This window comes from Theropithecus gelada, chromosome 3 (assembly GCF_003255815.1).
Source record: "Theropithecus gelada isolate Dixy chromosome 3, Tgel_1.0, whole genome shotgun sequence".
NCBI classification, from domain to species: Eukaryota; Metazoa; Chordata; class Mammalia; order Primates; family Cercopithecidae; genus Theropithecus; species Theropithecus gelada.
The window spans coordinates 158,463,550-158,475,628 of NC_037670.1; the positions used below are offsets into that span (position 1 = coordinate 158,463,550).

Consider the following 12,079-nt stretch of genomic DNA (forward strand, 5'->3'; position numbering starts at 1 on the left):
CTGCTTCCCAATTGTCTGTAAAGAAAAGCAGGATTTCCCGTGCACTTCAACGGTTTGTGATAACCTGGCCTCTTCTCTAAGGCCTTGGCATGGTGGCAGTAGGTGTACATGGCAATGCTGTAGATGTGGCTGTTACCAGGCTTGGCCGCCAACATGAAGTCCACCCATTTGTAACTACTAGGGCAGTGTAGAAATACCCTAAAATTATTGTCAGATCAGCAGATGCAACCATCAGAGGTAGATTTTCTTTGGTCATTTAAATGTAGGATTAGAAGACAGCAATTCTGTGTGCAGGTTTCTGTAGGAATGCCTCTAATCTGTCTTCCGTTTTCTTTGCCCCACACTGTGCTGACCCCTCAGGCCTGGGCCACCTGATCTCCTGCATCCTCATTAATGGTGCCCAGTACTTCAGGCGCATCAGTGAGTCTGGCATCAAGAAAATGTGTAGGAACATTTTTGTTCTTCAGCAGAATTTGACCAACATCACCATGTCACGGGAGGCAGACCTGGACTTCGCAAGGTAGGAGGGAAAACTGGGCTTAGTTTCTCGTGCCAAAGCCAAGACCTCATTGCCTGCAAAGTCATTTTTAAAAATGGACTCTTGATGCAGAAAAAGCTTAGATTAAAAAAAGAAAGAAAGAAGCACAGATAGGTGTTTTTAGGTCCTATAGAGAAGGTAATTTCACAGAATTCTGTTGAATTTTGTTACTTTGGCAGGTAGTTTTTCCTGATGTCTAACTGAAGTTGTTCTTATTACAATGCTTGAATAACTTTTTTTCTGCGTATAAAAGTATACATGCTTATTGTATAAAATACATAAGATAAAATACAAAGAAGAATATAAACCTTTGATCCAGAGGCTAAGATATTTGGTATATTTTCTCCTGACTTTCTTGCATGTGCTGTGTTGTTTATGTGACTTTTTACACATGCTCGAGCATATGATTTCCCTTTTTCCAAAATTGGAACTATGTTAATGCAATTTTATATTAATTTAATTTTGTTTTCCCATATCCATAACGTTGTTTGAAAACATAATTTTTCCACATTCATTAATACTCCTTGAAAACATTACTTTTAATGATGCCTGAACAAATATTTCATGGCATAAATGAGCCATATTTATTTTTAATCACTTGCAAATTTTTGAATATTTGAATTTTTCCTTTTTCCTCTCATTGTAAATAACATGTATCTACTGTATTTTTACAGGAACCTACTTCTCATTTCTTCCATCTTGTTCCGATTGAAACCTATCTCTTCTTGTTCTCACTGGGAGGAAAGTGAGAAATCATCACTATCCTTTCTCTAAGTTTTCTGATCTTAATTTTTTTTTAAGTGACAGGCTACTGCTCTGTTACCTAGACTGGAGTGCAGTGGTGTGAACATGGCTCACTGTAGCCTTGAATTCCTAGGCTCAAGGGATCCTCTGAGGAGCTGGGACTAAAGGCACACACCACCACGCCTGGCTAATTTTTATATATTTTTTTTTTATAGAGACAGGGTCTCACTATGTTGCCTAGGCTAGTCTTGAACTCCTGGCCTCAAGCAATCCTCCTGCCCCAGCCTCCCAAAGCACTGGAATTATAGGCATAAGTCACTGCATCTGGCCTTGATCTCAATTTTTAATGCTTTTGTATAACTCACTTTTTCAAAATTTGAGAGTTAGTTTTCTTCTGTCTTCATTTGTTTTAACACCATCTAAACCTTAATTAGAATATCAAACCTTTGGTGCTTTAATAAAAGCTTAAGCAATTTGAAGATGAGAAATATGTTATTTTCATGCTGTATTGTCGTTTATACCTGAGTGGATTATTCCGTAAACTCCCTTATTTTCCAGAAGCCTTCATGGCTAGGAAGTCACTTGTTTTTAATAATCCCCAATGTTTCTGCCTGACATTTAGTATTTCTGTGTCTTTTCACTTAATTTTTTTTTTTTTTTTTTTTTTTGAGATGGAGTCTTGCTCTGTCGCCCAGGCTGGTGTGCAGTGGTGTGACCTCGGCTCACTGCAAGCTCCGCCTCCCGGGTTCACGCCATTCTCCTGCCTCAGCCTCCTGAGTAGCTGGGACTACAGGCTAATTTTTTTTGTATTTTTAGTAGAGACGGGGTTGGCCGGGTGCGCTGGCTCATGCCTGTAATCCCAGTACTTTGGGAGGTCGAGGCGGGTAGATCACGAGGTCAGGAGATCGAGACCATCCTGGCTAACAGGGTGAAATCACTTGATTTTTTTGATCCCTTGAGAAGTGCAGGAAAATTTGAAACAATTCTTGAGGCAGTTACGGAGATGATGAAATATTATATTACTTTAACAATTATAAAGACAAATATGCTGTGATCTTTGTTTTGGTTATGAACCATATATGTTCATTTTTAACCTTTCTTCCTCAATCTGTTACTACATTTGTTCCATTGCTACCCTGTTCCTCTGCCTTTCTGTCCTTCTCCTTCCCTTTCTTTTTCTATTTGTGGGAAAGTGAGAGAGACAGAGAGAGAGAGAGAGAGAAAGATAGTGTGTGTGTTTTCATTAAATTCCCTGTTCCAGGCTAAATTTGGTGGAAAGCCTTCCTTGCTCAGATTAGGGAAACCAGGTGTGACAGAATGCTGCATTTATTTGGTCGCTCTTATGGGGAATGATCTCATTATTGAATTAGTCTAGTCATAATAACATTGACAAGGGGAAGTTAAGAACATAGAGGCCTGAGGGATACAGAAACCCATTACTAATGCTCTAAGGAATACAATTCCTAAATTCAATCATCCTATTTTAAATGATTTTTTTTAATTTAGCTGAAATAAGTAAATTAACACAGTTTTTGGCAGACAGTATGGGGCCTGAAAAACCTGGCATCTGAATAATGCAATGCTGACTGGGCAGGATTGAAGTTGGCATCAGCAGGTCATGTGCCGATGAAGCATTTCTTCAGGAACTAACTGAGTCCCAACCACGCCACGCCTTTTACAGTTGGATTGGTGAATTATGTCCCAGGAAGTAGGTACAAGTGGCATGTGGACCACTTGGGAGATGTACTGCTACTACTATTCTTTATTCTGACATGGATTTTTGACAGGAAATAGGCTAGCATAAACACACAGTACTGGCTGAATCTGTTCTTCTGTTCCTGCTTCAGAAGACATCTCCTTTCTAAGACTATAAGCTCCAAGAGGCTGAGACTTTTTTCTCAGTGCCTGTACCAAAGTAAGTGTTCATTGTATGTGCTGAATGAATGAACAGATATCAAATCAAGGCTAATTTTGGTGTGGATGAAGGCCTTGGATATTGACAGATTCGTTTATGTTTAATTCCCTGAAGGTTTAAACTAGCCGGCATGGGTCCGTTTTCTTATAAGCTTGTAAGAAAAAACATATTTTCCTTGCAGTTCATTCTTTGTAAAACAAAAAGCATTACAAAAAGAAATAGTGTAGCCCTACTATTCAGAGTCTCTTTCCCTCTCATTTTTTCTTACTTTCATACAGACATACTTTATAGCCTTATTTTTGCCCCCTTCTTGTTTTTGATAGGGACAGGTTTTGTGAAAGGGGCTCCATCAATTCTACCATATTTGAAGCTATGTAAAATAAATAAAACAGCAATACCAAAATAGCCAGAAATAATAGACTGCAGCAGTATACCTCAGCATTCCTTAAGCAGTGTCTAATCAAGCATGGACAGCATCTGTACTTCCAGCAAATCTCTATAGGAATGTTATCTGCTCACACAGTAATTAATCACTAGTTGCCATGTGTCAGAAAACTTATTTAACAAGAAGTTGCAAAGTGCTTGTAGTTTTTTTACCTTCTCAGCCTTCCTGGCCAGTGGAAAATATAACACCTTTCTGTAATAAAGAAATGAGGGATCTGGAGCAATTCCACTGATGTTGATTCTTCTACTCATAGTATTTTTTCTTGTCTCTCTCTTTTCATATACACCTTTCCTCTAACTGATCTCTAATAGGAGGGTAGATCTTGGGTGAGCAAAGGAACCAGACAACCTGTAACATTACCAGAAGTACAGAGAGCCTCTGTCCTCTATGGTAATGATCATGTAAGCTGTCCTACGGTTTTGACCCCACTGTTAATTTTCAGAGCCAAAAAGATGCTTTATCCAGGAAAATCAGTGCAGATGAGTGAGAAGGTGGAAGGGCTTTATGAGTGTGCTTTTTTAGTTCCTTTCATCACAGAGCATCTTAACTTGAGCTGTCATGCGCTCTTCCACATGTGAGTCACAGAAGCCTCCTAGGAGTCCAGATGGTGGGAGCATAACAAGAGAGGTCCAAATGAATGGTGGTTGGAGTCCCCAGGGTGTATCTGACAACCCTTCTAGCTTGAGTGACACCATCGTTCAAAAAGAATATCCCAGAGTTTTCTTCCCAGTTCTCCCCCTCTTTACCCCATTTTGTCTCTTTCTCTACCTCTTCAACTGTCTCTTTTTTCTCCTTTTTTTCTCCAATAACTCTACTTCCTGCTGTCCTCCTTCAAGGTTTCATTGCTCCTCAGTTTTTCCCCTGATTTTGGTTTTCTTTGGACTGGTATCTTTCATTCTTAAACCTGTGCAAGGCAACAAAAGCTGCAGTTCAGGAAGTAGTAGGGCAAAAAATTGTAACACCCAAGACAGATTCCTCGCCCTGTTATTCCTTCATTTCTTCATTCCTTCATCAAATGTTTATTCAGTGTATGTTCTCTGTAGGTCCCGGCCTCATGAAACTTGCATTACTGTGGGGCAAGATGCAAAGTAATAAATAAGTAAAATATATATAAAGTATTTCAGATGATAATATATGCTGTAGTTAAAAAAAAAAAAAAAAAAAAAGAGTAGGCATGGGGAGGGGACCAGAGGGTGCCAGAGTATAATGGAGGTAATCTGAAATTTTAGAGTGTTCATGGAAGTCCTTAATGAGATGGTAACATTTGAGGAAAAACCTAAAGGAAGAGTAGGAGCAAGCCATGCAGCTATCTAGGGAAAGAGCATACCAGGAAAGAACATGTAAGGGTGAAGAGCCAGAGGGAGGCAGACACTTAACATCTGAAGAACAAAGCAGAAAGGCCAGCATGGATGAAGTGAGTGAGCAGGGGAAGAGTAAGAGATGAAGTCTGGAAAGTCATTGTTATGACACTGAGTTTTACTTTGCATGAGGTTGGAAGCTATTAGAAGGTTTGGCACAGAAGGATGCTACATAATGTGAATCAGTCTGGCCGCGATGTTGAAACTAACATCGCAGTTGTTAGTTGTGGAGGGGTATTGTAGGCAAAGGCAGAAGCAGGAGACTCTGTTAGAAAACTGTAGCAGTAATCTTCTAGGTGAAAGGTAGTGGTGATTCAAAGCAAGATGGTGGCACTGGAGAGGATGAGATATGGTCAGATTAGGATATATTTTAACAGTTAAGCTAACAGGGTTTGCTGAGGAATCAGAAGTGAACCAGAGACTCCAAAGTTTTTGATCTGAACAATTCAAAGCATGAAGTTTTTATTTACTGTAATGAAAGTGAACCAGACCATAGGAGAGGCTATTGAAGTGTGTGGAGGGCGGAGCAAGGGTTCAGATAGAGAGTGGATAACAAGAAATGTTAGTTTGAGATGCCTATTAGGCACCAGAATAGACATAAAAAGGGAGCTGGCTATACAACCTGGAGTTGAGGAGATGGGAGTTTTGGAGTCATCAGCTTATAGGTGGGATTTAAAGTCATGAGAAAGGCTGGGAGGTAAGATCTCAATGGGAGCACAAGTAGAGGAAAAAGAGAAGCTGTCCAAGAATTGGACCTTGGGTACCCCACTGTTGAGATGCTGGAGAAGAACCAGCAAAGGAAGTTGAGGAGGTAGCCAACAGAATAGGAAGGTAACTAAGAAAGGGTGTTGTCCCAGAAGTCAAGGGAGGTGTTTTCAGAGGAGTGTGTCTTCATCTGTGTCAAATGCTGTTGATAGGTTAAATTAGCTCAAGACAGAGAACTGGCTACTGGTGGGCTTGACAAGAGCCCTGAAATGCTTTGGTTTGCATTCCTTTATCTTCCATACACAACTGACCTAAAGTAGGAGTACGCTTCAGATGTATATATTTGGGAAGAAGTTCCTCACTCCTCAAGTCTACTGTAGGGTTTGATGTGATCAGGGCAAAACAAAAATGCAATTATTTTTAGTGCGATGTATAAAAGACCAAATTGGCAGCCTCTCTTTTCTCGAGGTCAATATCAACATGTATAAATCATGTTGACAGTATGTCTATGTGCCCTTGACATGATGTGATGAAAATGGCACTTTACCAAAACCTATTACCTCAGTCTAATCATAAGAAAGACATCAGAAAGATTCCAATAGAGATACGTACTGTGAAATACCTGATCAGTACTCATCCAAACTGTCAAAGCCATCAGAAACAAGGAAAGTCTGAAAAACTATCACAGTCAACAGGAGCCTAGGAGATATGATGACTAAAATGTACTGTGACCTCCTGGATGGCGCCCTGGAACAAAAACAACATTAGGTAAAAACTAAGAGGCCCTGAATGAACTATAGATTTTAGTTAAAATAATGTGTTAATATTGGTTCATTCACTGTAACAAATGTATCATACTAATGTAACATGTTAATAATAGGGAAACTGGGTACAGATTATATGTGAACTCTGTACTATCTTCTCAATTTTTCTGTGAATCCAAAACTATTCTAAAAAAAAAGTCTATTAATAAAAATATTAGACAAAGTATTTCAGAGAACATTTATCCAATGAAGGTATACAGGTGGCTAATTCACATTGAGCATGAAAAGATGCTCAAATTCATTTGTTATTAGGGAAATGCAAATTAAAACCACAATGAGACACCACTCTGTGCCCACCAGGATTGCTATAACAATAATAATAATTTTAAAAAGACAATGAAAATGTTGGCAAGGTTATGGAGAAACTGGAACCCTCTTTTGCCGCTGATAGAAGTGTAAAATGGCACAGCTGCATCAGTTCCTCAAAAAGTTAAACATAGAGTTATGGTATGACCTAGGAATTTCACTCCTAGGTATATACACAGATAAATGAAAACATACATGCATACAAAAATACATACACAAATGTTCATAGCAAGCATTATCTATAATAGCCAAAAAGTATAAACAGGCTGGGCGTGGTGGCTCACACCTGTAATCTGAGCACTTTGGGAGGCTGAGGCGGGCGGATCACGAGGTCAGGAGATCAAGACCATCCTGGCTAACATGGTAAAACCCTGTCTCTACTAAAAATACAAAACAAAATTAGCCGGATATGGTGGCAGACGCCTGTAGTCCCAGCTACTCGGGAGGCTGAGGCAGGAGAATACTTGAACCCAGGAGGCGGAGCTTGCAGTGAGCCGAGATCGCGCCACTGCACTTCGGCCTGGGTGACAGCGAGACTCCGTCTCCAAAAAAAAAAGAACAAACAACCAGATATCCATCAACATATGGATGTATAGAATGTGGTACATCCATACAATGGACTTTGGCCACAGAAAAAGGTCATGTGCTTAATCTTGAAACATTATGTTAAATTTAGGAAGCTAGTAACAAACAAAAAGCCATTTTGTATGATACTATTCATATGAAATGTCCAAAATAGGCAAATAGGATAGAAAGATTAGTAGAAGTTGAAAGGAAATGGGGAAATGGAAAGAGGAGTCTTTGGGGGGGTGATGAAAATGTGCTAAACTGGATTGTGCTGATGGTCGTACGGCCCTGTGACTATTCTAAAAGTCCTTGAGTTGTACCCTCTAAGTCTGAAAATTATGTGGTGTGTGAATTAGATCTCGATGAAGTTGTTTTAAAAACAAACAAAAAAAAAGAGGTTGAGCTTTAAGACTTGAAAAATCAAATGATTTGCCATAGGAAATGAGGAGCCCAAGTTTTATCCTCTCATTAGTGGGGAAACTTTTAAAAGGAACTATTTGGCTCATTTTTTAGTTTCCCTAATCCATCCTGAGAGGTAGAAGATAAAAGAAGAATTTTTGGAGAAGGAGGTGATGCTTCATATTAGTCTTGATAGGAATTATCCAGAATAGGGAGAAAGTCATTTGGAAGAGAAAGGGTAGTTCCGGGGACTGGAGAAGACGTTCAAGGAAGGAGATGGTGAAAGAAGAGACCTGAGTCATCATCAGTCCTGAAGTCAGGGCTGGCTTAGGATAAGCCACAAATGCCACCTTATTAAGGCCTTCTCTCCTGCACTTTGAAAACATGCCTTCCTCCCCCACCAGCACTCCCTATTCTCCTTACCATGATTTTAAAAAGCAAGTATCTGACATATTTTGTATTTACTTATTTGTTCCTCATCTGTCTACCCTGAATAGAATGTAAGTTCCATAGGCAGGGATCCTTTTTTGTTCGCTGCTGTAGCCCCAGGACCTAAACCAGTACCTGGCATATAGTAGACATTCAGTAAATGCTTGTGGGTGTTGAAGTTATTTGGACTTTATCCTGTAAGTAACTGAAGGATTTTAAGCAGAGGAGTGAGATGGTCAGATTTATATTCTAAGTACATCATTTCAGCAGCAGTATAGGACTTGGATTTGAGGAAGATAAAACTGGATGCCGTCCAATCAATTGGAAGGTGATTGCTAAGAAAGTGATGTGTAGGGGCCGGGCACAGCGGCTCACGCCTGTAATCCCAGCACTTTGGGAGGCCGAGACAGGTGGATCACGAGGTCAGGAAATCAAGACCATCTTGGCCAACATGGTGAAACCCCATCTCTACTAAAATACAAAAAGCCAGGCGTGGTGGCACGTGCCTGTAATCCCAGCTACTTGGTAGGCTGAGGCAGGGGAATCGCTTGAACCTGGGAGGTGGAGGTTGGAGTGAGCTGAGATCGCGCCACTGCACTCCAGCCTAGTGACAGAGCAAGACTCGGTCTCAAAAAAAAAAGTAAGTGATGTGTAGGGCTTCAACAATATCAGTGCTTGGCGGTGGGGGGAGGGGGAATGGAGGAGACATATTTGAGAAGTGTGAAGGAGCTAAAATTGGCAGGTCTTGGGGAGTGATTGAATAGTGAGGGTAAAGGGAAGGAGTCAAAGGATGACTCTCCAATTTCTAACATGAGTGTCTAGCCAGATTACACCACGGTCAAGTAAGATAAGGATACAGGAGGAGAGAGGAGTAGGTTTGATGGAGGGAAGATCATCAGTGGCTGTGGTGAGTGTAAGATGGATGTAGGACTTCCAAGTGGAGACATCTAACATGCAACTGGACATGTGAACTGGAAGCTTGAGGGAGAGGCTGGGAGTGAACCAACAGATATGGGGAATCATCATCATGGAGCTGTTTAAAACCATTAATGGAGATCAAGGCTGTAGGTAGATGGAGAGCAATCCCCTGGGGAAGACCCAGAGTAAAGGGCTTGAGAAGGAAAAGGAGCCCCTGAAGAAGATAGGGAAGGAATGGTCTCACAGGACAAGGGCAGAACACAGCTCATGCAGACCAAACAGAGTGCATGATCACATAGCTGCCTGCACAGAAATGCCACTTTCCCCGTAAATTGATAGAGCATCCTTCTTCCCAATAAATGGAAGCATTTTCTCATGTTAACTTCTCCAACTCTTTTAATTAAACTGTCCAGATACTTTCCTCAAGTGATAGAGTGACAAAGCCAGCCTAGCAACTAAACATACAGATTCAGACCCCTGCTTCTTCCTTGACCTTGTACCTTCACTAAGGTGGGGAATGATCTCTGGCATAGCTGAGAATGTTGAATTCATCCGAGGGGAGCTGTTTACATAAATCTGTTTCCTACAAACCTATTGCACCAGGAACATTACTTTTTGTTTTCTGCAGGAAAGGTTATGAATTTTCCCTTTTGGAATGACCGAAGTGTAGTTTGATAGAAGGGGATTAGCAATGACATGCTGCCACCTACTGGAAATGCCCACAGACAGCCTTACTGAGAATGTCTGGTCTCCTAAATCTCCCCTGACTCTTCTGAATCAAGAGAGGGTACTGCCCCTGAAGTAGACTTCAAAGGTGACTTGCCTTGAAAACGTGAAATGCCCCACCCTATCAAATAAAATTGTATCTGACTGCTTTGCTAGAAGAACAATTTTGTTTCTGAGAAAGAAGCACAGTATTTGTCACATCCTTTTTTCTGTTTGCGTTTGCCAGCTTTATTCTGCCATTGGTCTTGTTCGCCTTCCCAATTCTAGGGGCACCTATCCTTTTCCCAAGATTTACCTTTAATACTCCAGATTTTTGACTCAAGAGTATTAGCCATGTAGATTTGGGATTAATTTTGTAGAAAAGACTAGTCTGCTGCCAAAAAAAATTCTTTTTTTAATGATGATGCCCCTTAAAATGCTGTGAAATCTCTTAAATTTAATAGTGATAAAAAGCTAGTCTCGATTTTCCTAGGGACCAGAGTAAATTGGGAAATGCGATGGTTTACATGGCTCCCGCTGCCAGATAGAAGGAAATATACCAGTTGATAAAATTCAATAATAAAACAAAATCTTGTATGGCCTGATCTGATGGACTTTCTTAAAGATGTTCATATAAATAGATTTAAAGAATATTACATCTCTCTAATTAACCCTCATTTGACCTTGCTGTCCCGTTTCTGACCATGTCGCTTTTTTCTGATCTCCCTTTTTTTTTTACATTTACATTAGGTCCCGTGCATTGTAACAATTAATTAATTGATCTCTAATTAATCGTTTAATTAGGACTCCTTGAATACAGGTGAGCATGCCTTACTGGTCTGCATATCCTTCACAGAGCACTTCAGAGCAATAAATACTTCTAAGCCTCTCACAAAAATCTCTCTCAGTAACTGACGTTTGATTCCCCATAAACATATCTCATGTGTGAGGCTTTGGTTAAGTAAGATTTCTTTTGATTATGCTCAATTAGTGTCACCATATTTTGTATGTATATATTGTCAATGTATAATTTAGGGTTCCTCGAGATTACTGGCAGACAGTGACAGTCTTCCCTTTGTAGCACATGTGCTGGAATTGGAATGATTCAGTGATTAGCATAGATAGCGAGTGTTATTATTATCCAATAACGATCCCAAGGAACAGAAATAAGAAGTGACTTGTCCAAAATCTCTCATCGAATCCTGCTATTTATATATCCTGCAGTACCTTTGTATTTATCATAGTTAGTAAATTAAATTAACCCACCCAGGGAGGCTATTTTTCTGCCAGGGAAGGGTTGCATTGTACTGAAAAGATATTAAGCTTGTTCTGTGACTGAAGCCCAAGAATGATCATTTACCAACTCTATTAGAATTCTCACTGAAAAAATTGAGGCTGGAAGCTGACCTTTCTTGTTTTGTAAATAAAGATGTAGTGTTTAAATTGTGATGCTTAAAAGTAGGAAACTGGCACAATTGCTGTTGTAAAAGCAGAGCTACAGTCCCTTGCAAACGGTATCATGGCCAGACTTTCTATCCTGCCCCTCCCTTTACCTGCTTTGGCATATACAGAAAGAAAGCCCTTCTCTTCATTCCCACCTCCTGCTTTGCTGAACACCCTTTGCTGATCCAAAGAGAAAAAGATCAGAGTACTGAAGGAAGGTCACATGGCCACAGTGAATTCTGTGGCCAGCACTCAGCTCAGGGACCTTTTGTTCCCTGAAACCTTCTGCAATGTGCCTGGCCCATATCAGCTGCTCTTTTTGTAATCCTTTTTTTTTTTTTTAATTTTCTGTACTCTAAAATTAATACCTCATTATGTGCTATATTGTTCTTCATTTGTTCCCATCTTTTAATATTTTATTCCTCTAATTTTTATTAGCATGTTCTCTCTCTCTCTCTCTCTACTGAACTATAAAGTTCTTGTGACTAGTTACCATGATTGTATTTTGTTTGGTTTCTGGCTGGTTTTCCTCAGTTTGCTTCTCTGTAATAGACTAATTGTCAGCAATCTAAAGTATTTATGAAAATAATTTGGGTTTCAAAGTATGTTTCATATGTATTGCTTTCCATGTATGTTTGTTTTTGTTTTTGTTTTTGTTTTTTCTTTAAGACGGAGTCTTGCTCTGTCACCCAGGCTGGAGTGCAGTGGCGTGATCTCGCCCCATGCAACCTCCGCCTCCCAGGTTTAAGCGATTCTGCCTCAGCCTCCCAAGTAGCTGAGACT

At 40.1% G+C, this 12,079-nt stretch overlaps 1 protein-coding gene across 3 annotated transcripts in view; it reads left to right on the forward strand.

Moving 5' to 3' along the window:
• Positions 1 to 12,079, forward strand: part of EXOC4 (exocyst complex component 4) — an 845,850-nt gene that overhangs the window by 785,511 nt on the left and 48,260 nt on the right. For all 3 annotated transcript variants that reach the window (XR_003118525.1, XM_025378967.1, XM_025378968.1), the window contains one exon: positions 361 to 520. Coding sequence is in view for 2 of the 3 variants with exons in the window: in XM_025378967.1 (XP_025234752.1) it covers positions 361 to 520 (160 nt within the window). In the remaining variant the exon portion in view is untranslated. The remainder of the gene's footprint in view (positions 1 to 360; positions 521 to 12,079) is intronic.